This window comes from Asterias amurensis, chromosome 8, assembly GCF_032118995.1.
Source record: "Asterias amurensis chromosome 8, ASM3211899v1".
NCBI lineage: Eukaryota > Metazoa > Echinodermata > Asteroidea > Forcipulatida > Asteriidae > Asterias > Asterias amurensis.
In genome coordinates, this window is record NC_092655.1 from 5254247 (window position 1) to 5280814 (window position 26568).

The 26568-nt window shown below is 39.8% G+C and overlaps 1 protein-coding gene across 1 annotated transcript; it reads left to right on the forward strand.

Annotated features, from left to right (window-relative positions):
* Nucleotides 1-1502: 1502 nt before the first annotated feature.
* On the forward strand, nucleotides 1503-9388 carry LOC139941163 (uncharacterized). Its single transcript, XM_071937622.1, has 2 exons — nucleotides 1503-2383; nucleotides 6314-9388. Exons 1-2 carry the CDS (start codon nucleotides 1816-1818, stop codon nucleotides 6934-6936), a joined length of 1191 nt encoding a protein of 396 aa, XP_071793723.1. The 5' UTR covers nucleotides 1503-1815; the 3' UTR covers nucleotides 6937-9388.
* Nucleotides 9389-26568: the final 17180 nt, after the last annotated feature.

Below are 26568 nucleotides of genomic sequence, written 5' to 3' on the forward strand. Positions count from 1 at the left end.
TAGGTGAAAATCAGCTTTGAATAATTGGTTCTGTATGATCCTCTACTTGGAGTGGGTGTCCAGTTCGCCCTGGTCGGGGAGAATAGAGCGGGCGTAAGGGTGGTGGCTGCACTGAATAGGATTACATCTATCAATTACACACTGTGTTTGCTCGGCCGGGCTGTAGTACCTTAAATCCCGTCTTGCAATAACACTTCATTTGCACACCACTCAGAGCTGTTTCCTTATTAGCATTCATAGAGCAAGAGAGTTTGTGCTTGAGTCGGTCTCTTTCTTCCTGCCTATGACCTCATTGTCTGTCATGACTTAATTCCCCATATGCATTGATTCCTCAATAATTGCCTCGTTTTCAATATCTAATGAATTTATGTATCATTCAATTCCGGTCGGAGCACACTCTCGCTCGGCTGTATACACGCCGGCCGCGGTGAGAACGAGGGAGCTTTTAGCGTGATTTGCTGATCGCCAGTGGGGAAAAAAAGAAAACACGGCCCGGGTGAGATGCCTCTCTATCACCCTCTCTCTGGTGATGCCATCAAAAGAATTATGCTTTCTCTACTGCGAATAATTGCTTTTCGTGAAAATTAAAAGCCGAGGAGAAGTCGATTGGATAAATGTTCTGAAAACAATTTTATCGATTCGAGGCGAATTCTGATGGTCTGGCCATGCATGTTAAATCACTCTCAAATGCCCCGACAAAGCTCCGTCGCAGTAGCAAGATGCGACGAGTCTTTGCCGACAACTTGAGCAAAGGGCTCAAAACACAAATTTAACCGTTAGTCAAAAAAGGAAAATCTTGATGTGTTTTCTCTATCTCTTATGCTCTGATAACTTATAGCTGAGGGTAATAAAAAAAACGTAATGGCTTAATGGCATCAGTTTGCGACACTGCTACTTTGCCAATAAACATCACACCAATATTGTTGTTCCTGTTTTGATGGTTATGGGTTGACGGTGATATTTTTTCTTCGTTCCAGTTTCACCCCCATCGACCCATTTCATTTTGGGGTTCTTAAGACCGAACAATAAACACTGAGCCAGCCGTTCTTTCGCTTAGGACTAGAGTAGAGAGAGGCTCAGTGAACGTTGCCAATTCCAAACGATTCTCTCGAGCGGCAAGCCTTTGATCTCCAACCAACCCCCCATGAAAAAGCCATGTACACTTATGACTCCATTATTTTGGGTAGGGATTTAACTGAATGCCAAAACGCAGGGTTGGATCGCCTTTGAGAACAGGCAACTGTGTAAATGCATTTGATCGAGCGGAAGGGCCCACGATTGTAAACCACGAGACTTTCTTTCACCGAGGTGTTTAGCGAGCTAATTGCCAGCAGAGAGAGCGGGGGTCAACATCTCACAGTCGCCCCCCATGCGACGACACTTAATTTGCCGACCAATTAAAACGATCGCTACTAATGACTAAACCGAATTATGCGAAGTGATCCGTTGCATTGGCATATAGACCCCGCCCCCTTCGAGTCAGTACGCATGCGGGGTAGTCTCATCATACTGCGTTTGCAGTAGGACGGTAGTGAGATGCCTCATGACCAAATTCTATTAAGCCGTCGCCCGCACGTGTTGTGATTTTTGCGGCATCGCTTATAGCCAAGCGCACCAAACATCTTCTGTAAACAAAACACTGTTGGAACTTACGCCATCACTTCTTCGCCTCTTACCAGAGAGTAATTTCCATCCACAAAACTTCAGCCTTGTGTTGGAAACGTCAACAACATTTGCTACTCCGCGCAGCTCGAGTTAAGTGTTGACAAAAACAAAACCACCAGAGATAAAAACCAAGTTGTAGGTTCGCGTGCGATGATTCAAACTCTAGCGGGCGAAGCTGCTCCTCCCTTTGCGGAGACACCATCAAGTCTTGAGCATCTGCTCCCACATCCGAAGATGATGGACACCGATACGAATCAAGGGGGTTTGTGTACCACAAATGGACCCTCTACTGAGCCTAACCAGGACTCCGTCCACTCGGACTCTGAAACATCTTCAACTGTGTATCCCCGATCGCCAGAATCAAACTCAGAATCTCATACATGTCACCACCATCAACCACCACCGAACAACCATCACCTTGAGCGGGCCTCACCCAACGCGATGGCGCCGGCACCAGCGCTCATTCGACCCACCAAACTAACTCCTTTCTCCGTGGTCGACATCCTGAACCCGAATAACTTTAACAGTCCGCCCCCGACCAAGTTACATCGGTCGTCGTGCGTCTGTTGCGAGGACCGAAGCGTGGAGAGTTGTCAGCGGGTCAGAGCATCATCTTCCCCGGTGCCGATGGCGAGTTCACCCGGTAATGCTTACCCGTGGTCGTCGACTTGGAACAGCGGGGAGCCTAGGTGTAATGCAGAAGGGAAAACCATCTCTGGTGAGTTATAAACAATTTTTCGTTATTTAAAAACAATAATATTTATATTTCTGACATAAGCATAGTGTGACCATGGTATGACAAACTATAGATAGTTTGCTAGGTTCATGATTGTGATATGAAGATGTACCGCGCTTCATTTGACGGGAAGGAAGCGATCCTAATAAGATGATCACCATGGGGAAATTTTATTCCTCCGTGATAAAACCATACTAAGTACCTCTATGATATAACCATATAGACAAATAACCAACAGCTTTTTGTGATAAATCGTTTGAATGATTAGCCAAATTAATAAACCATCATTTCAGATTACTATTTCCCAAATCCAATCACAATCACCCAAGAACACAAGTTATCATATCTCATTATAATAAATGACTGATTTCTAAAATCGTAAATTTCTTGAAGATGGCTTGTATATTATTAAGCACATAATTGGTAACGATGATTATGACACGTGGTGATAGTAATGTGCAAGTCAAGCGAGCCGGAGTGGAAAATATTAGCGGTCTTGATGATGGTGAAAATCCAATTACGGGCAATCTGGGAGCGATCTTTGTAAAGACAGTGATCGCTTTAATTGGAACTCTGTCGCTCGTACGCTCTAATGGTATTAGGCGGCCAGGATCAAAGACATCCATGGGTACCCGCGTATATAATTCAGTTAACGTTGGGTGTAACTGATTGGTAGCCGGCCTGCTTACAATCAGAACCAATTGCTGGGGAAATTGAACCCTAGCGGTATTCACTTTGATTATTCATCCCATGGAGGTAGAAACATGATTAGGCTCATGTGCAATTACCATGCTTAATCTGTTACTCACTATTGTATGTTTTGAGATAATTGAGTTTAATTTCTAAGGATATAGTTGCGAACACCGCGCACATCAAATTGAAACTGCTTCTAAGCGTAAACGCCTTCAAGATGTTGGTTTTAGAATTATTTAAACAAAATCAGACAAAACTCGTGTATGAAGGTCCAAATGCGTTCAAAGCGAAACACGGAATTTCAGGTGTTTGGTTGCCAATAAGATAATAAAATAGTGGGAATTTGTTCATGTCAAATAAAGTATGGCCCTAAATACGTCTGTGTCATTTTCGTTAAGAAATATTTGTTAAGAAACTTATCTGAAGTTGTGGAAACACCGGTAAGACATGATCTTGTTTCGTTTCAATATACGCCATAGTTTTATAATTGGTTCAAAGTTGCCTTAGAGCAAGCCAAATACAAACGTCCTTAAATTGTTATGGAGTTGCAACAAACACAATTGGAAGCTTGTTTCGTTTCAATTACTCCATAATTTTACAGTTGGTTCAAAGTTGCCAAAGAATACAAAAAAAAGACGTCTTGGAAGTTATTTTTAAGAGATTGTAGAGCCATGAGACTAAACCTATATAGCAATAACCACTTTAGCCAATCGTTTTACATAATTGTAAAAATCACAAAAAGTTAACAGGTAGAAAACAATCAATATTTACATCTTTGGAGAAGGCTTGTTTTACTATCATTTAGAATATTGAAGTGGACATACGAACCCTTAAAACGTATAATTAGGTAAAAGCAATGGCGCGAAGCAGGCTAAAAAGAATTTGGCAGTACCCTTTTACTTTGTAGGATTGAAACTAGTCAGCATGGGGCTCGTAAGACTTTGGTCTTTGACGTCACCTTTTGAAGGGGGGGGGAGTTGGTTATATTATGCCCCTTGCTAAAACGGAACTGCCTGGTGCCATCCCAAGCGCCATCGGCTCCGATAGGATTTCAAACTAACCATTCTCAAGTCACGGATGAGCTCTGATCCAAATGGAAACTTCCAAAACGCTATGGAGCGCATATCCACGCAATGGTTAGCGCTGAGTGATGTAGTAATTGGGACGCTGTGTTGGGGGTTTGTTGGATGTAAAGAAGGGAGGGCGGTCACTGTGGGGTTGTTGACACAAAACTAGAGTTTTCAACACGGTGGAGAAGTTAGATCCGATTGTTCAATTACAGGTTTATGAAACATACTATTTTTGAATATTGAACATTAATTTACTGTTAAATATATAAATGTGAGGATAGATGGGTTCTTTCCCCTTCACAATTTTACATCAAAGGACCAAACCCAGATTGTCGAACGAGCCCAGGGGTCATTGAGTTAGGACTAGTCCTAACTTCGGACTAGTTATATCTATGATATATTACAAACTTACGACTAGTCGTAAAACTCGTACTAACTCGAGACAACTAGAAAGAAACTCGAGACAACTATAAGTAAACTGACCGAGTAAAGCCAATACTACGAATCCACTATTACAATTGTAAACAGTTATGCCAAAACTATCTGCAAAACTAGTACATTTTTTTAAATTAACGGTTTAAGAAACTTTGTTGTAATTCTAGTTCGTAAAATCATAATTATGGACCCTACTCGTACGAAAACTAGTAAGAAATTATATCTTCATAGTTAGATAATTTCCTTAAACACTTAAAAGACCGAAGCAAGAGTTTTTGATAACTTTAAATCAATAAGGAGTTTGTGAAACGCGTTGTTTGCCAAACTTAAAGTTTTGATTATTCGGGCTATATGCTCTTAAACATTCACAACAATTTATCAATTTTATCGGCTTGTTTAAAAAAAAAACATTCTGAGTCATCAGTCAGTTATTTATTACATGTAATGGTTTATCCATGGTCAGACCCTCAATATTTACAATATTCATGAATAACAAATTATAAGTTGTAGTAAACTTGCTGATACAACCATGCAGAAGTCTTTTTTGAGGGAGTGTTGGCTCTGAAAAGAGCCGATTTAATCTCGACGTTTCGAACAGTATACTCTGCTCGTCTTCAGGAGAAAAAAACAAAGCTTGTTGGCAATGGTTTCCTAGAAGTAGACACGCACAAGCGGAACTTTGGCGTTATTTTTAAGTAACTCCCACTTCCAGGTCAAAGACTTTCTCATGAAGACGAGCAGAGTATCTGTTTGAAACGTCGATACCAATTCGGCTCTTTGGGAGCCAACACTCTCTCATCAAACGAGAAATATTACGTAGTTGGACCCGCAACTTTACTATCACTTAGGTTGTTCTTATGAATACTAACTTTTGTAGTTCTTGGAATGTTTTTTTTTGAATCAAGATGTTTATTCCGTCTGCTTTGCCTCTGCGAACCAATTCGTTTACTTTGGTCAGCGTAGTCTGGCATGACTGGTCGGTTCACACCATGCACAACTTTATCGCCCCTACGTGAAATAGTTGGAATTCTGAAACTCCTTTTTTATTCTACTCAATAATATCATTGCAAATTGCCCCGTGACTCAACTGGCTTGTTTTAAGAAAACAAGTTAATAGCTGCGGTGGCCAGCTCAAAGGCAATTCGCCGCCGGTGTATGCCTAGGTGGGTCTGGGGTGACAAGGTTATCTTCAGATGTATACCGGCTAGTAAACTTGTTACCCAATTATCGTATGTATACAAAAACACAAGCGTGGGTGCGTGTTGGGAGACCCTAGTGCAAACTTGGGGCTAGGATGGGCACTTTGGGATAACTTTCTGGGAAAAACAACCATTGCTGCGAGGCAATCTTCTGGCAAAATATGGACAAGATTAACAATCATGTCTGTCAGGAAGTTGATATTTTATTCTGGAGATTTTGTGATTTTTTTCTAGCTTGTTTTCATTGGTTGATGTCAAATAAGAGTGTGACAAATATATAGCGATTACCAGAATATTGTAAGCGAAAAATATACACATTTATATATAGAATCATTATGTGGATCTGGCTCCCCTTTTTTTATAGTGTACGGTTGCTTGCCCAAGTTATGCATATTCAATAGTGTGGTGTTTTACAGAAAATTACATGCCCCTTTACAATCTTGGTTTCCGAGCTCCCAAAACTTCATCGTTAAGATAAGGTTTCTTAATTGTTTCGTTTTCTTCCTTTCTAACAGAAACCGAACATTCACCTAGAGCCGACCACAGGCGGGAAGCTGTCAAAGATGAAGCGATTAGAGAACACTTCGACAGCGAAGAGGAGCAAGTGTCACTAGAAGACGACGATGACATCGCATCCGACGACAGGGACAAAGATGACAGTGAGGACAGCGACGACAAATCAGATGGCTCACCGGGAAAGAAACGTAAACGATCGGACTCGGACTCTGGAAAGGCCGGCAAGCCACGCCGTGCCCGCACGGCGTTCACCTACGAGCAACTCGTCGCTCTGGAGAACAAATTCAAGAGCACCCGGTACCTCTCCGTATGTGAAAGACTCAATCTTGCATTGTCACTCAGTCTGACTGAGACACAAGTTAAGATCTGGTTTCAGAATCGCCGCACCAAGTGGAAGAAACAACACCCTGGGATGGACCCCAACGCACCCACCACCAGTCCCCAGTCACCACCGCCCCATGTCAGCCTTCACACTACCTACAACTCCGGGCTTGTGTACGGGTCGCAACTACCCTACCTTCATGCTGCTGGAGCCGCTGGGACTATGCCGTACCTTGTCAGCTCGCCGGCGTACCCTACTCTACATGCTCATCATTTCTATTCCCACCTCGGACATGTTTGATGAAGAAACAACACACGCAAAACTCTTGTAATTTATGTAAACTATTAAAAAAGCAATGTATAAAATATAAGAAATGTAAAAAATAATTATCATGTAAATATGATTGAAAATTACTATGATTTTGTTTGTCTTGATAAGGCAACTTATTAGATTTATAGATTCTGTATCGGAGACAAAACATATCAAAGTTGTGAGTGCGTGTAAAATGTACACTGTGGTGTTATAAAAGTTTTCAAGTAGTGTTCACAATGTGACTACATTTTGTGTGCATCAAATACGAAGTTCAATTTATAACCGCATCTAAATCCAGACTCTTTAGCAGACTGTTCGTCACATAAGGAGGAACTATAAAACTCTTATATTTCTAAAACACTTTCGGTTGAGGCACTGGACACCATTGGTATTACTCTTAATAATTATGAGCTTAAAAACTTACTTGATAACAAGCAACGGAGAGCTGCTTTTAGGAACAAAACATTTTGAAAAACGGCTCCATATGATGTAGTTTTTTAAAAAGGGGTGATTTCTCACTCAATAGTTGAATCTGATAAAAGACTTGCCTGAAACTTTTTATTTTGCATCTGAAAACACACGAAGTTGTACAACAAGGGTGTTTTTTTCTCTTACGACTTCAATTACCAATTGAGTCTGAAATTTCACAGATTTGTTATGTTATGCATATGTTGGGATAGTGAGACAAACTGGTCTTTGACAATTATCAAAGGTGCCCGGTGTCTTTAAAGGAACAAATATAATGTGGACCAACTGTGTGCAAAACAGGCAGTTGTTGTCTCCGTCTGCTTGAATAATTGAAATGGCGAACGGGACCCACCCTCCTTCGGACCAGAAAGATATTCATCTGAATTATTTGGTTTGGTCACTTGTCTTAAGCCTATTATGCTTGATAATTATGGCAAGCTAAAAATCACCCTTCATCTAAATATTTTGAAAATTATTCTCGAATTAATTTGATCGTCAAATGATGTCAACTTTATTATTAATTTGTGTAAAGAGTGCGTCCATTCCGGTGTGTGGTCAAACAGTTTTCTAGAAACTCTGGTTTTCGGCTCAGCCCATTTACATGAAAAATATGTACATGTATCAGTTGTACCTTGTTTTCGCAGTGGCTTTTCTTTTCGATAATGTCCAAAGATGTTGATGCTTCAACATTTAATAGATTGACCAAAATAATGTACTCACTGTCTGCAGTTCAATTTAATGAGTTGTAATAAATCAAGAACTTACGAATAGATATTCTCACTTCAATTAATATTAGTACAGACCGGCAAATAAACATCTCTGCTAAAAAACTGTTAGCATTTTTGAGCCACTGTAACTCATTCTATATCGCATTTGTTGCTTCGGTTAACTGCTTCGTATGAGGGCAGTATTCGGTTTGCTTAAACGTGAATTTCATTTGTAAAGAAAGACTTGTAGGAAATACATCACACTGAACACAAGTGGTAGTAAAAACTACGAAGGACATTTCCACAAAACCGTGCCGCCATGGCACACAAATATTAGGTCATCTAACTGGGCATGTGTCACTACTGTAATATTTTACGATTGACAAAGTATTTATATTACTGCCTGTTTATTCCTAGTCTTGTTTCACTTGCTCTTAGAGTTGCACTTTGGACGCTTAATGGAGACTTGGTCTGCCGCTCATCAATTTCAAAAATGTTATAAATCCATTTCAGTAATTGTGCAAATCTGTATTGAATAGTTTTGTCAATTATGGTAAGACAATCAAAGTGCCGAATTGAAACTCGTTTTTGGTCATTGATCATATGTGTTTTCATGCATCATAATTATGGAATGGATCACTGGCTGAGGTTTTTCTTTGCGGATCGTTTCAAATATACATCTTTACTTTATTTCAAGGATACTGATTGTTTATTTTATGGTTGAATATAAACGCATCAGAGCTCTGGAACTATCAAATTGAATTCCAGTCATTTGTTAAACGTGAACAATCCGTATAGTTTTAACTCATCTGTTGTTTTATTGTTCTTGCTGAGCATAGCGAACTTTGCTTATAGGTTCCTTTCACATGATGTTTTCTAGCACGTCCTCTTGGTCAAAACTTCCGCTAGCAGAATTTTATTGTCGTAGGTCCAGACCTCTGACCAAATATGGCAGTGTTGTTGGCCAAGGGACCTCATGATTCGCAACTAATTTATTTCCCTTTCACACGAAGTACATTTTGTTGAATTTCACAACCATGCTACAATTTAGCAAGATACCCATGCTAAATTGCTTCATGTGAAAGAGGCTTTAGATGCAACAAAAGATGACGACAGTTATATTTGACATTGATGTAGATTTTCCTGACGTCATTTGAATCAAATGACCTTTATATTTTAATGTGTTGTTGTACCTTGATGTCATAAGGCTCATGTAAACTAAAGATTGAACTTTGTTTTTCTATCAGTGTACAAAATAAAACAGAATGGGTAATATTATATTATTACAATCGTGAAATACTGTCTGGTGTATTTTATTACATTTCTCTGCGTCTTTTTCGGTTGACTTGATCAAAGCGGAGCTTCGGTGCCGGAAGAAGTTAAGGTCTAATACTTCACGGAGGCAACAAAGGCAGTTGCCTCCATGCCCCCTTGTCGTTGCCTTGATGCTCTTGAATTGCTCCGTGAGAAACTTACTATGTCCTCATAGGGTGTCCTTTACCAAGGAGAAAATGCCTTTGTGCCCTTTCCCTTTCAAAAACTTAGCATTTATAATGTACATGTCTGAAGATGTCTTTCTCCTAGAAGAGGGGGGGGGGTTAGAACTTTTTTGGGGGGATGTTGGGAAGTCGACCGAGAAGTTTCTTTCTGTTGACCAAACTTCTAGACTATGATAGAACTCTCTGCCCATACATGATGATGCGTGTCAGACTTTTTGAGGCATGGATAACTTATGTCAGCAGTTTTCATTCTCTCTTGCTGAATTATAATATTTTGAACGTGAATTCAAGATTTTTTTTTAAATATTGGTCGCAAATAAAGAAGACATTTTTATTAAATTGTGCGTTCCTGTTTGAGTGTACTGATAACGCACTCAATCAACTTGTGCGGTTTTTCTTTGAATACAGCATGAAATCAGTCATGATTTCCGCTCATAATTATCAGAACATTTCAAGTGAAAACGTTTATATGGATGACTGATATTCGCATCACAACCGATTTGCTCTGCGACCAAGTTGCTTTGACTCGCTAAATAACAAACAGAGAAATCTAGCCTAGAAACAAAGAAATATAGAATTGGACTCAGGACTGCAGCTTTTGTAAGTTGTATATTTCTTCTGATTTTGTTTGATAAGATTGTTCTGCATAGCTGGGACTGACCTGAATAACCTCTTTATATCAGGATGGGTGTTATAAGAGGGCAGCAAGTCGAGATTTAAAATAAAAAGCAGAAATGAGATTCAAAACTTTAAAATTTACTCTTCCAATAAGCAGAACCTCTTTCATGGTTCTGCCCGTTAAAGCGAGAGCGTACTGTATAGTGTGCCCCCACTGTATACATTTACATGTAGAGAGTACATACTTACACCATTTTTATTTCAATCATACTATTTCACATTGAGGTCTATTACCAATTCATTACCAATTTTTCATCACAGGTGTGAATTGTTTCCCTGGCTAATTTAAAACGAGAAAGGCAGCATATTGTTCTTTGATTAAAACTGATACTGTAGCGGTATGTGATGGTGTGACCTGTGAAGTACTACCACAAAGCCTGGGGGTGTCTGAAGCAAGTCATTCGGTACTCTAGTCATTGGTGCTGGGTCTAGACCCGTAGACCAGCCGCGGCAGTGCCGAGGGGATGACCAAAGGTTTTGTTTTAACAACCTCTGTCCTTAGGCAATGGGTTATTAATAGGTCTCATATACAAAAAAAAAAAGTTTTAAAAAATGAAAATTAAAAGTGTTTTCTAATGAAAAGATTCATCACGCACTGGACACTATTGGTAATTATTCAAAATACTAGTTGGCATAAAAACTTACTTCGTATATACGGGCAATGGAGAGCTGTTGATAGTATAACACAGTGTGAGAAACGACTCCCTCTGAAGTAACATAGTATTTGAGAAAGAGATAATTTCTCACTCAAATTTTAAAAAACTTCAACTTCGATGACCAAACGATTCCAAATCGTCACAGATTTGTTATTTTATAAAAAATTGTATGCATGCAAGATAATGTTGGGATACACCAGGTAAGAATAGGCCCTATTTGTTGGTCTTCTCGTGAAATCACTTCTTATTGGATAGCAATACATAACTCAACTTTATAGTGTTTACTAATCATTCAAAGTGTACCATGTCTTTATTCGCTCAGCTCATCTGTGCAATACTGACTGGACCAAGTAATCAAAACATCAAAACTAAATACTAATACTAAAACCCATCAGCTACTCGTCCTGAAATAATGCCAGTCGTTTATCCATACTTCTTTACCGGGTAGCCCCCCTGGATTGATGCATTTTCATCGGCCCAGCGCTGCCAACTTAGCCACCGGGCCAGCTCGGCTAGATCCGACGGTATGGATTCTGGAGCTTTGTCACCCTCCAAAGCCGACACAAGACAAATTAGAAAACACCCTATGGGTATCCTGTCTGACTTTACATTCATTAATATTTGGTTAGTTTTCTACTTTGATCGGCTATAGATGGGTAGAATCTACAGCAGAGTGGGGGAAATAGCTTGAGATTGTCTTGATATTTGTCTGGAGATTATTTTCGTTTCTTTTTTTGAAATTTCGGAGGAAATAATGTTGACCTGTTCTGAAACCGTGTCATCTTCTTATTCGAAGAGTTAGTTAGCTTTTCATCTTTGTTTGTTACATTGGGTAGGCAACTATACTGTTAGCAAAAATATCTTTGCGTTTATTCGAAAAGTGTTGCAGTTGTTAGGTTCTGTCTTGTTAGGTTTGATTCGGAATCTATAAACTCAATGATCGTAATTTGAATACATTTATCACCAAAAATAAGAACCCAACCTGTCGAACAAGTGTCCCCGTACAGCTCATAATTTGTCATTTGAAATTGACAAACTCAAGATAATCTTTACTTATGTGTTTTTCTTCTGATAAAGTAAAGTTGAATTAAAGTAAATTTGAGGCGAAATAGTACAAAAAACATACGGTAGCATGCAGTTATTGAATAAGAAATCATAAATTTGAAAATATCTTCACTCTACTTGTAGATCGCCACATTTGTAAATGAAGCCTTTCTCTGAGAGCGTACCGAAGAAAGATTCGGGTAATGATGGTTGGCAGGCCTGTATGCTTCGTTTTTGAAAGGGCAAGGGCACCAAGGCATTTTCTCCTTGGTAAAGGAAACCCTTGAGGACATTTCAAGGGCACCAAGGCAATGACTAGGGGGCATGGAGGCAGTCACCTTCGTTGCCTCCATGAAGTATCAGGTCCGCGTCCTACTGTGCATGGAGGGTCTTCCTCCATGCACAGTGGGAGCATGAACGAAGAATCTGGTAGTGTTGGATGGAACAACAGTTATCATGACTCACGTATAAATCAATCCATGCCCACCTGTATCCATTCAATACATTGTTTGCTTACTGTAAATGATTGGGTAAATACTGACATTTCAAGCTTAGCAGGAATTCATGCTAATCTGCTATCGGCTTTCTGATAGAGGGCGTCAAAGTGTTATGGGATACGCCACGACAAGGGCGCCTCAAATAACAGAGGAACATTGAAGGAGATAACAGTGTTTTGACAAACGGTTTCAATTCATTGGTGGAGACAAACTTCTTTAATGATTACTGACACTTGGCGGAGGAGTGTTGACCTCGAAGACGCTCATATGAATGTTACCCTAAATGACGTGCTGCTTGGAACATTTCTGAGTAATAGGCTACTGTCAAGAACATGAATCACTGTGGGAGGTCATTGAAATAAAGGCTGTTTTATAATACTATAAGACCATACGAGTATACTATCGGTATTCTGTAATGGACTATACGAGTCTACTAAGTTGGTCATTAGGTTATACGATATCTGGAAGTTTCCTGCAAAAAATCTCAACACAGTATTTTCGAAAACCAAGTATTATACTTCCCCCCCCCCCCACCACTGCATGGTCCTATCATGGAGGAAGGGAAAAACATGTAGTTTCCCTCATCAATGGTACTAGAGAAACTACAAACTAAAGATGGATAGTATATTTTGCGGGTACAACTATGTGTACATCTCTTTCGTGGGAGTGTTGGCTCTGAAAAGAGTCAGTGGGGTCTCGAAGTTTCGAACAGACCTCTGCAGCCGATTTCACGAAACTTGAACTTTACGCAACGTCCAGAGCGCTAGTGTCTATGACGCAACTTACGCCATAAACGTTGCGCAAGTGGACTTACGCAGTTGCGTAAAGTTTTGTGAAATCGGCCACTGCTCGTCTTGTAGAACCACATGGTTAGCTAACAATATTGGTAGACATGGCACATAGCAAATGACAAATACAGAAGAGTGGCGTCGTTGGAGTTGCCGAATTATGACATCAAGATACTTCCCAAGTTTAGTATCAGTCACAATAACAACAGCAGATAAACAAGTATAATTCACGTATAGAAAACACTTTGTCATCACATTACAGACGGTCAAATCATAATTATATTTGCTCACTTATCGCCCGACGTCGTCTTATTATTGTACACTATTCCATGAAGTGTTGGCGTAGACATTTAACTTCCACTCAGGAACACTGATCTGAGACCACATGAGTTTATTCTTGGATCCTTTCTTGTCTGAGGTTTGAGGGGGAGAGAGAGAGAGAGAGAGAGAGAGAGTGAGTGAGAGGGAGAAGGGGAGGGGTGGGGCCTTCGGGGGGGGGGGGTCTGGTGGTGCAAGATGTCCCAGATGAAATAATTTTACAAATGTTGGGACTAGACAATGGCAACGGCTTGGATGTAACCATGTACTGTGTAACCAAAGAGAGGTTTTCGGTTACACCATTTGGATATCTCTTTTTGAGTAGTGTTGGTTCTGAAATAACGGTGAATATTGACCCAACGTTTCGATCAGTGTGCTTTGATTGTCTTAAGTATAATTATGGACTCTGTTTCTAGACGCTGCTTATTAAGTACTTGGCTTAGTGGTGCGCTACAACACTATGTATAGTTAATTAGAAAGTTGAAAATAACGTACTCCGCTTGATTCAAGCTGGGTTTTTGTTTCAAAGCGTAAACTGTCTTGCAGTTTACATTCTCTAAACAAATAATTGTTACAATTTATTCCACAATCCACTTTGTGTTCAGTTCTGACATTGAGGTGTTTGCCCTTGTCGATCCAGTGTGGTTTTCACTTTGGGCCCAAAAGCGTCAATTTAGTCTGGTCCCTCGGGATAAGAAGTCTGACATCGGACCCGCTGCTTCAACTGACGCCTTCCATGCAGGAGGAACGTGTCTACACGTTAGCACTCTCTTGTGAAGTGCTAACAAAGAGCCATCACATGTAATTTTTCAAAATTTGAAGATTGATTTGAAAATATCAAAAGAATTGTAAAACAACTGGACACTAGTTGTCATTCTGGCTTCAATGTTGTCATTTGGAAGTTTGTTTCAGTCAAGTAATTTAAAAGAAATTATGACGTTCTATACTCGGTTGTTATCCCACTAATCCCACTTAATAGTCCTACTCGTTTCTGTGAGTATTCAAACTATTTTTGTTGAGTCATCTACTTATTATAAATCAATCTTCATTTAGGCTGTGTGCATCCAGTGAAGGATGAAGCCCTCCTCATGTATACACCATTATTGTTACTATTTTTTGCAGTTCTTTTCCATGTTGTTCCTGCACAAGTCATCTCTCCATCTTCTTCTCAAAGTTGTCTTTGTTTCATTCATCCATGAGTCTGCTGGAAGTTTAGTTGAAAAGTCCTGTCTGACATCATAAATGTCTTAAGATTTCACATCATATAAAGACTGACTTCACACCCCAGGCCACTACCCTCCACGTTGCTCCTACTGAGACCTCAAAACCAGGGTTGACTACGGCTAGGGGGAAGGACCGTGCGTTCACGGAGCCCTAGGCCGTCCAGCGCGCTGCAGGCCAGGGGCAAGAAGGGCCACTCAGTGACCCTCAACCAAAATCCAGATCAAACTCGCTTGGGAATAAAACAACTCGGCACTGCGTTGCTTTTTTTATTACTCTTGACTCGATATGGAACATATACAAGATCAACTTTCATTATATTTAAGGATTGAACATGATGGTTGACAAAGGAGTATTGGCAGGGGTCGGACAATGACCCGATTATGACTTTGAAAAAAGAAAAAGAAGTTGCTCCCAGGGTATGAACTCAAACTGTAACACTACGAGGACGACACCAAGGGCCCCTGTGTTGCCAATTGTCAGGAAACTGTGAGAAGGGACACAGTTTTGATACATGAGATGTCTTTGATATTTCAATGAATTGACTCCTCAAGACAAAGAAGAGAGGAACTAGTCAGCCTTCTTCATATAAATACATTGGTATTTACTCTAAAATAATGTTTAGCCTAAAAAAATTCTTTTTATTGGTAACGAGCAATGGAGAGCTCTGAAGTAACGTAGTTTTAGAAGAAAAAAGGTAATTTCTCAAAAGACTTCGAGCCTGAAGCCTTCTTAGGCATCTGAAAGCACAAAAATTTGTACAACGAGGGTGTTTTTTCTTTCATTATTCTCTTGCAAATTTGATAACAAATTGAGTCCATATTTTCACAGGTTGATTATGTTGTAATAATGTTGTAATACCCAATTGAGAATACTGGTCTTTGACAATTACCAAAGTGCCCATTGCCATTAAGTTGCCTATTCGTTTCTTGATCAGATACTTGAAACAGAGCGCCTAAGTGACAAACTCTTGGACCCAACAACCCACGACTTTCAGTCAAAATACTCCTGTCTAAATTAAAGGCAGTGTACACTATTGGTAATTGTCAAAGACTAGCCTTCACAGTTGGTGTATCTCAACATATGCATAAAATAACAAACCTGTGAAAATTTGAACTCAATCAGTCATCAAAGTTGCGAGATAATAATGAAAGAAGAAAACACCCTTGTCACACGAAGTTGTATGCGTTTAGATGGTTGATTTCGAGACCTCAAGTTCTAGTTGTATGCGTTTAGATGGTTGATTTCGAGACCTCAAGTTTTAAACTTGAGGTCTCGAAATCAAATTCGTAGAAAATTACTTCTTTCTCCAAAACTATGGCACTTCAGAGGGAGCCGTTTCTCACAATGTTTTATACCACCAACCTCTCCCCATTACTTGTCACCAAGAAAGGTTTCATGCGAATAATTATTTTGAGTAATTACCAATAGTGTCCACTGCCTTTAAACGTAGGATTTAGGATTCGATGACAAACATCATCAGCATAATGATAAGATTTGCTAAACTGCCCCAAGCATTCTTTATTTTTCACTCTTTAATTATCGGTTTATCCCAGTAGCGCTAAATGGATTATAACAAATCCAATGGTTTCAAAACAGAATTTTTAAAAGCGAATTCGTAAAAATTCAAAGGTTGGGTTCAAATTAGTGTTAAACTGCTGTTTACTGTCATGGCTTAAGTTGCGCTCCCTGTTGGCATTAGCAATCATGAATGTGGATTATCATTGTACAATGAGCACCAGACTATTGTTCTCCCAGCCTCGCTTTGGTTTCATTGCACTGAATGGGGAAAAGAAGTAGGGGACTCTGTAACCCTTTTCACACTGTCCAAAATCTCAGGGTCGGAACCAGGGATTTTGTTAACCCCGTTTCACATTGTAAAAAAATTCAACCCGCCCCCGATCCGGGTAGCATGCTCTAGACGGATTGAAATAAACCCCGGCAGGGACCAGGGTTGAAAATCTCGATCCCGATCGAAATTGCAATTTTCTGCGTGAACCATTTAATATACGGTTCACGCATTAGTCTGTTCACGTACAGACCAGTGTGAATGTCGCTTATCCGTGCCGAAAAGAAGCGAGGCTAAACCGGAGAGGACCCGGGTAGGTTTCAACGCGATTCGAAATGGAGGTAGTGTGAAAGGATGAGTGGAATTATTTTACATAGAAGATAAAATACGATGATCAGACGATAAGAGTGGAGATAGGTTTTTGAATGGTCCGATCTTCATGATATGAGTTACTAAGTTTGTCATTTTGCCCTTTCTTAATGCTTCACTCGAATCTTAAGAAAGAAAATGAAATTAAACCTACTTGTATGCATATTCATGATAGGCGTATGATTAGTGCGGCACCGGTTCTTAACTAATTAATACTTTTGTCTCAACGACTTCCTCCCTTGGACCACCGTCACCATTGTCAGTGTTTGTGTAGTACGGTACATGATTTTGTTGATTTATGTAATTTTATGTTTTGTTTGCAGTATAACTTGATGTCCAACCTGTGTTTATTGGTAACATTATAAATCGCAATCGGGTGTTATAATTTGAACTTGCGAGGAGTAATGATTTGGAAATGATGTAGAACGCTGTATAAAATAAAACGAGGACGGCGCAATAATAGTAACAACACAAAACATGGCGAACAATCAACAAGGGTTTTCACTTATAATCAAAACCAGCGCGATCAAAAAAAGCAAGGAATATAAACCCAGATTATGACAAATTTATTGTCCTCTCATACACTCTACTTGCTATGACAACAGACATTTATGGCCAGTTGTGTCCATTTCCATAAACTCTTTGACCAAATCAAGGCTTATTACAGTGAAATATTAGTGTTTTTTCCTGGTGGAATCGGTACGGGTCATTAAGCCGAAACAATACATTCGTTGGGCCGTTACTAAGTACTTTGGGATCTGATTGATTTACCATCGGGAGCTATTGAGCGATGGCTAGCCAAAGAGTACCGACCCCTTAAAAGCTTCCCCATTAAAACATATCATTTTAATTGGTATGAAGCTTTGATGAATATTGCGAGGAAGGCAGAACCAAATATACCCCACCGCCCGTCCCGTAATTTAAACGGCTAAAGATGCATTGGGACTGGATTGCATGCAGTGTGGGTTGCTATAACGGTCGAGATGGCACAGTGGATGAATTGACTGTGACATTGCTTGCTCTTTGGGGGCTGTAGTTGATGGGAGTTTGCTTGGTGCCGGAGTGTCCTCCTAGACTACAAATGGATATGGTTGAGTGTCTTGGGAGTGAAATCTACACGACCATTAGTATAAGCAATGGCTCGCTCAAGCGCTATCTTTGCCGTGTAATGGTTTTAAGAAAACTACCGTATTCTCGACAAATGTTTTAAGCGTCTGAGAGTATGGGGAGAATACTCGAGCATTTATATTGTTTAATAGCGGTCTCGAAAGGGCTTAGTTTTAGATCAAAAACACAAGTGTATTTTAAGATGGTTCAGAAGATTTTTATGCATTTGTTTTTGTCGACAATTTCTTTGTTAGAAATGGAATCTGTCTCCCCACTCTCTGATAACAAATTAGCAAAAGTAATGCGCGGATGTTTTGTGGTACTCTCTAGTAATCTTCAGGCTGGAGAAATAATCGCTAAACTTAACAGCAATGATCTGAAATTGTCATAAAGTCCGTTATTGCAGAGACAAAGGCACCAAGAGGACATGACAAATGCTTGGTTGTAGTGCATTCAAACTCTACACTCTGTCTGCTCTTATTATATACAATATAACCATCATTTCTGGATGGTCTTCTAAAGACAATGGACACATTGGGTGACTGTCAAAGACTAATATTCTCATTTGGTGTATCTCAACATATGCCTGAAATAACAACCTGTGAAAACTTTAACTCATTTTTTCATCGAAGTTGCGAGAGAATAATGAAAGAACAAACTCTAGTTGCAAAAATCTGTGTGCTTTCAGATGCCGAAAAATGGCTTCACGTCTGAACTCTTTTAATATTTGAATGAGAATTTTACCTCTTTCTAGAAAACTACGTAACTTCAGGAGAGCCAAGTCTCACAATGTTTCATACCATCAACAACTCTCCATTTTTCGTTCCCAAGTGCCTGTTATGCTAACAATTATTCTGTGTAACTAATAGTGTCCAGTGCCTTTAAACCACTGTGGACCCATACTCTTGCTCATACGGTTACCGCTTGTCTAACAATTATTTTGATTAATTCAAAAAGTGTCCAATGCATTTAAACACCTTCAATTCTGGAATGTCCTTTAAAAAATATCTTGATTTTGGATGATCAAGTATCGATCGGTAATGTAATGAAGAATTGTTTCTACAATTTATATTCATCCAAAAAGACATGTGAGGTCCTTTGACTGAGTGTCAAGCATCACCACATATTGACACATCCTAGATTAACATCTAACAAAACGGTGCAATTAATCTTCTTCGTCGAAGCCGAGATAAATATTCGATTGATAAATAGTTGACATTTGGCGTTTACTCCTTGATCAATACCAAACACAAAGAGACTACGCGGGAGTGAGCGCTAACCTACTGTCAGTCTTAAATTGCCTATGTGTAATTTCTGCGGAAATCGAGATTCGATTTTTTTTTCTTCTTCTCTGTGTGGTGGTTTCTCTTTCCTTTTTTTTCTATCTTTTTGAGATGGATCTTTCAAGCATTCATGATCTCCCACTCCCCCTTGATCCCACCAGGGAGGAGGACTGTTTCTTTGCCGTCATATTGAGCTGCAGGCAAGGCGCTCAGATGGACTCAGGTTCTAGAAGGTTGGGGATCAGTCCAGTTCGGAACGGCTTCTTTGTCAAGCAAATCGCCACTAATCTCCTCAAACACACCGCTTTCTATACTTCGCACCCCGCCAATTGCCAGTAAAGTACACAAATTGTCGCTCTTTGAAATCATCTTCAATTGGCCAGCCAAAGGGGGCGATATAACTGGGATAATATCATCAAAGGGTTTGGCGAGTTGGCCTGCTACAACCCAATTAACATGGTAATCTCGCTTGACAAGATTGTCAATAGTGTACACTCACGCCCCATACACAAGTCCCTCTGTTCACCACCCAAGGAAAATCAAACGACCAATCGTAGAGGAAATTAACGACAGTCCATTGCAAAAAGGAATAACACTTTCTTCGTTTTGTCTCCCCGCACACAAAAGCACACCTGGATTTATCGTAGAAGACCCCCAAGTATTTTTTTTTGAGGATTCTGGTCTTCAATAACCCTCTTTGATTTCCCGCTAAAAAGCTATTACCTTCTCGAGTTTATCGCTTGGGATCATAAATTGTTTCTTTAAGCGGCACGTCCGACATTTTAAACTTTTCCCATTACGAGCCAAACATTAATACTGCAAAAAGGTAAATCCTAATGCTTGGTTCAGTTATATGCAGCTATATATTACCACCCCAGGTGTTGGTTGCTCATAGTTATTAAACTGATCTTCGCCAACCCAAGGTCTGAAATTGCATTGAGGGTCCCACCGCTGTAAATAAAGGCAATTATTTTCTGTTCAATTTAACTGGGGATTTATAGGGTGGTCGAAGCTACCAGCGGCAGTTATATCGTATAGTAGCTGACAAGGCTTTACGTTAATCCTGATAAATGGCCATTGTTGCTATAAAAAGGGATTAAACTTTAAATTGCGTTGTTTTGATTGATTCAAAACGGTCAATTAACACGTCATTTATTACGTGGACAGACCTCCGTATCAAGGTTTACCCGTAAATATAACAGCGTACAGCGAATCATTGTTTTTGCACTCTTTAATTTATTACTGACTTCAAATTGAATGTCACATATAATCGAAGAATAACAGGCAAGCAGTTTTTACTAATTGCAAAAGGGGAATGGTGTATGATAAATAATAGCTGTCATACATTATAATGAGATAGCAACTCACTCGTAATGGATTAATGCATTCGCACTAATTAAATTAATTGATCTCTGATGGACCTAAAGTGAATTGGTGTATTTGATTGGTCTCAATCGATAGTAACGTGCGTAGAATATGCAAATTAATCTGTTTCGTCATTAGCTAATTATTGACAAACAAGTGGTGGGCACGTTAAAGAAAAACACGCGAGCCATTACCAAATTGATTTGCATTAATTTATCTTGATCGAGTTATATAAAAGGACCCAACTGGGTGATTAGTTGGGATTGTCAGTCCCCCACAAACTCTACATGAGAAAGTGTTCCTTATATAACAACGTGGGTAGGAATCAAGATTGCCATGAGAGATTTAAAGACACTCGACACCTTTGGTAATTGTCAAAGACCACTCTTCTCACATAGTGTATCCCAACGTATGCATAAAATAACAAACCTGTGAACATTTGAACTCAATTTGGTCATCGAAGTTGCGAGAGAACAAAAACACCAGTGCTGTACAAATATGTGTGCTTTCAGATGCATAATAAAATTCTTCAGGCCTGAAGTCTTTTATTATATTCAAATTTTTAGCCTCTATACTGGTTTGGGAACAAAGAGTTCCAAACTGCTGACCGACGACAAGGACCTACGGTATAAATGAAGAGGAAACAAAACAGTTAACGGCCTGACGTTTCGACCCTAGCAGAGTCTTTCTCGAAAGGCTTAAAGTACCAGGAATATTTGTTTCTTCTTATTTTGTTCATTAAGACGAGCAGAGTAGTATACTGTTCGAAACATTCGAGACCAAACCAGCTCTTTTCAGAGCCAACACTCCCTTAAAAGATAACTTTCTATGGTTGTTACCGCAAATTGTCTAATACGTATAGCCTATTCTGGAATTTAATGCTGAAGTGTGAAATTCCTACAACAAAAAGAATCCCAAAAAGTGAGTTTTTAACTGTTTTCATTTTTGTAGAAAATAGAAATCACCCTGAAAGGAAACCGCGCACACCCATATATCCCTACATAAGATATCTCACCTGCGTGTAATGGGATGTTCAATTGATTTTAAAGCTAGCCTGGCGCTTCTCTTGAGCTGTTTATTTTGATTGTCCGTTTTGCCCCTTTTAAAAATTCCCCCAGTAAACAACAACAAAGTGTCACTTAAACCCCTTTGTGTGTAACAGGCAACTGTCATTAGCCGGTGGGTTTAACATCAAAGTACGCTCCAGTTGATATTTTCTATTCCTATTTTTTCTTTTCTTTTATCTTTCTCTTCACTCTCCCAACTTTGAAGGTAACCATAAGACGTCTAAACAAACGGCTGAACAAATTGAAACCTAGATCGATACACATAGCGATGCTCACTTTAAGCCCGCTCTGAATGAGATTACCAACACGTTTTGCCTTGTGGATTGGACCACAAACCCCCTTCGGACAAAGTGGTCTTAACTGCTTCTTAAGAAAGCTACTTTGGAAGTTCTATTATTATAATATCCGCTTTGAATGGTTGTTGAATGAGGCGATCGATTTGGTAAATTAACAACCTGCCCACTGTGCTAGGGAGATGGCTATAGTCGAGTCAACTCGACCCAACTACGGAAATCACCAATAGACTGTTGTTAGTGTTTGAGAAACACAATAATGCAAGCAATTTATAAGAGTGAGTTTAACGACTCTAGGCTAGGCCTAAGGCATAACTAAATCGCCTTCTGAAACAGTTTTATTAAGACTTGATCCTGACGCACAGTGCTTATTTGACTAGCCTTTAGCAATGCATGAGGTACGGGTAGGCCATACACAATCTGTTGCTAGGATTTCAGACTTGCTCAAGTTTATTTGGAGCATGATTTTTAGCAGAAGCCCCCCAGACATTCATCACGATGACACCATCTTGGTCATGTTCCCTGTTTCCAATAACAATAATAATAATGAATGCTAACACTCATTTCGCATGGCACCAGACTATTATTTCGCCCAGCCTCAGTTTGGTTACAATGAGTTGGAATAGAGTAAAATCAAGATGGCCACACCATGATAAAGGTCTATAGCAATGTCCTTGCTCTCTGGTTGAAGGCATCGGTCTGCTTCTTCTAGCTAGCCCAGGTTCAGTTTGATGACAACCAGTGGCCTTCTTTGTCAATCTCCAAACGACATTAGAGAAGTCTTGGTTGACCAAACCCGAAATGACCACCGAGGCCTTTGAAGTGTGGACCGATTGGAGGCAACTGACAGGCACTTGTCTCGGTTCTCTTTCGGCACATGACCGCTGACCCATGACCCCTGACCCCTGACCCATGGCTAATACTTCACGGAGGCAACGAGGGCGATTGTCTTCATCCCTCTGGTCATTGCCTTGGTGCCCTTAAAATGCTCCAATAGAAATAGACAATCTGGTCTTAGGTTGCCCTTTATGTCTTGGTGCCCCATGCCCTTTCAAAAACGAAGCATACAGACCTGCTGACAAATTATTACAAACACAGTCGTCATAATTCTCCATCTATGGATTTATGGCATGACTTATAATATCAACTGGTCTTAATACTGTCTTGGGCACGAGAAGACGATCTTAGGATTATTTAAGTCACTGGCCACAGTTGACTATTACTAAACAAAATTGTTAGCCTAAAACCATAACAAAAAACCTATGAACGACATTGATAATCAACTATAGCTTTCTCACTGAAACAATTTTTCTTTGTTTTTACCATAGAATGTGGACTCCACGATATTATTACCAATTCTCCTAAAGTGTAGTTTCTTATAAAATAACATGAACAGACAAAATAACCTTCACTCCTAATGGCTGTGAAAAGACAGTGAAGTCATGGTCGTTGCTCTATGGTGAATTGAAGTGTCTTTGTAGGTCATGCGAGTATTGCGCATGATGGGGTTTGAACACCACCATGACTCACTTATCATCTCACTATGCAGAAGTTGCTTCAATCATAAAAGCATAAACTTCAAGCTGTCTTCTCAATTCCTCGTAAAAAAAGAGAAGAAAATAAAGACTACATCGACTTCCATCACAAGAGACAGTCTGATGGCTGGACGACCAGAAAGGATGAAGAAAAAACCTAGAAGAAAACTACTCTGGAGTGTCGTATATATAACACAGAATAACCCGCGCTATCAAACCGCTAGCGGGGGACCGTAATTGCCGCGAGCGGCGATTTAAGTCGTAAATCGCACAGAACTCAATTATCTTAATACAGCGGTGATGCCCGGAAAGGCAGTCTGTTATACACGGGCAATTAAATCAAGATATACACGTTGGCATCAATCGATGGTGCATTGAGTCCATGGTACAATCAGGTTTTTTTTTTAGATGTAGATGGTGTTTTTTTATATTGATTGTTGGGTGGAATTACTGCATGCTGCACAAAGTTTTTCTTAGTGTTCGAGGGTGGAAATAATGCCGTCTTGTTTGGCAGCAAGACGAGTGATTGCTAGGAGTTTAAGGTCAGCATTTGTTTTATTTGCATTGCTGTTTTTGCTACTGTAACATTGTTAGCGTATGGTTGAACGGTGTCACGACATACAAGCCAAATTGAGATTGATCTTGAGAAATGAGCATAAAAAAGATTCGTCATCTGTTTGGTTGTCTGTGCCTCCGTGTTTAGATATTACAGACATTAACCGTCGATTTATCAACCCATCAAAGCTCAGGTATCACACGTGTGACAAAATGTAAAGAAAGTTGTGACTTCATGTGATGCGGTGACAGGCCTGTATACTTTGCGTTTTAAAGGGCAAGGGCACCAAGGCATTTTATCCTTGGTATAATCATAAAGGGCACCCTATAGACATGATGAAATTGTTAATTTCTAGCGTGATGTTTCAAGGGCACCAAGGCAGTGAACAGGGGGCATGGAGGCAATCGCTTCGTTGCCTCCATGAAGTATCGGGCCTGCGGTGGCCACTTTGTCTTTGCCCATTTCCATGTTCGTAATGGGTCACAATCTGTATGTTTTGTGGTATCAAATTTATCAACAAAGGAAACTCCTCCAAAGACATTTCAAAGCTTGGAACTAGTGGCACGCTCGGTATTTTTTTTTTTTTCCAAAACAAAAATGGTGGAAATAACTAGAACCACACTCTAATCCGAATCGATGTTTGAAAAACCCAGAACCAGTAAAAACCTTACTCAAAAGGAGTCCACTTTGACTCAAATTGAGTCTAATCCTGACTCAAAATGAGTCAATGGTTTAGATGCAAGGGGAGAATCTTGACTTGAAAAAGTTTGTTCCCGACTCGAATCAAGAAATTGTGTATCAGTGACTCATTATGGGCCAATGACGGATCCACAGTCAAAGAGTGACTTGAACCAACATTAGTCAGAGAATAATATACCAATACAACATTGATCAGTAACACCATCTCGGTTTTCAAGGCATTTGACTCCAATGGAGTCTAGAGGATCAGAACCTGACCTCAGTCGCTGGTGTGATAATCACCTCGTTCTCAGCACACAGTCTTTGTGAATTACACTAATGAATATACACTGTGTAATCACCTTGCTCTCATCTGATGACAATCTCCTTGTGCAGACCATACACTAATGAATCTCGCTCAGCCGACAATCTCCTCGCCATACCCCAATCCGATTTACATCAATACACACTTAAAGACAATTGTGCCGAGTTTTGGCGGGCAAATCTCTGATGTTTAATCGCCGAGAACAGCCGACATGTAAATCGGATTAGAATGAAGAATAAATTATGTATTTAATTCATGAGTTTTCAATGTAAATTATTTGGTTCCAAGGCAGTGATATGACGGTTGTTATGGCGCAACAAGGAGACAGTACCATGCTAGTTATAATGTCATACTTCACGGAGGCAACGAAGGCGATTTCCTCCATGCCCCTAGTCATTGCCGTGGTGCCCTTGAATTGCTACAGTAATAATTTACACTTTCCTTATATAGGGTGCTCTTTACTATAGAGAAACTGCCTTTGAAAATGACTTAGCCACGTGAGGACCTTTGTACGTACTCCCCCTCAATCTTCAGCCCCCCCACCCCACCCCCACCCCCACAAACAGGTGCCCCACAAAAACAGACACATACAGTGCCCTAAAAAAGCAGGACAAACGTTGCCCCTCTACCTCCTCGAAACGCACAAAGCCAGATTACAAAACAAAGGATAACTGAATTTGCAGATCTGGAGTACAACAATCATTTGCGGTTGATTTTAGGAAACATCCAATTTATACATTTGCTTCCAAACCTTTGTTGTATAACCCATTTATATTGTAACGTTATTAAACTACTATGACTGTGTGAGCACTTAGTACACTGCTTGAAACATCAGTGGATCGAGTGGGCTAAATTCAGAGTACCTTCATTTGGTGTAAAATGTCAAACAAAAACTGCCTCCAAATATGTTCTTCTTGTCACGAAAAAAAAAAAACTTTCATCAATCGAGAAATATTTATTGGACGGCGTGACCTCAGTGACCAAACCGCTCTTACGAAGCCCTCTTACCAATTTGTTTGCCTAGGATGGGAAATCATTTTCTCTGTATAGGTTTTAATAGTGAGCCAATTGAGGACAATTTGTGTTCCTGGTGAAGATTGAGGGAGCATGATGGCCATCCCCCAAGACGAGTCCATCTCGGCTTTCCTAGCGGAGGATGAAGCGTCTTGTAAAATCTTCTTGAAACTTGAGATGAAATCCACTTCAGTTGTCATCTCTCATCAAGTGTGGGACTTATACAAAAAAATCGCTGTATGACAACGTCATGCATGTATGCTTTTCTTTTGACATGATGTGTTTTATTATTACATTTTTTTTTATTATTATGAAAAGTCTCGAGTGTGTGGAGTTAATTCTTGCCATTTCAATCCAGAAAAT

Excerpts from the sequence above, each read along its gene's own strand:
- LOC139941163 (XM_071937622.1), top strand. The coding sequence starts at position 1,816 with ATGATTCAAACTCTAGCGGGCGAAGCTGCTCCTCCCTTTGCGGAGACA. Across the intron at positions 2,384-6,313 it reads AGAAGGGAAAACCATCTCTG|AAACCGAACATTCACCTAGA; the intron begins GTGAGTTATAAA and ends CCTTTCTAACAG.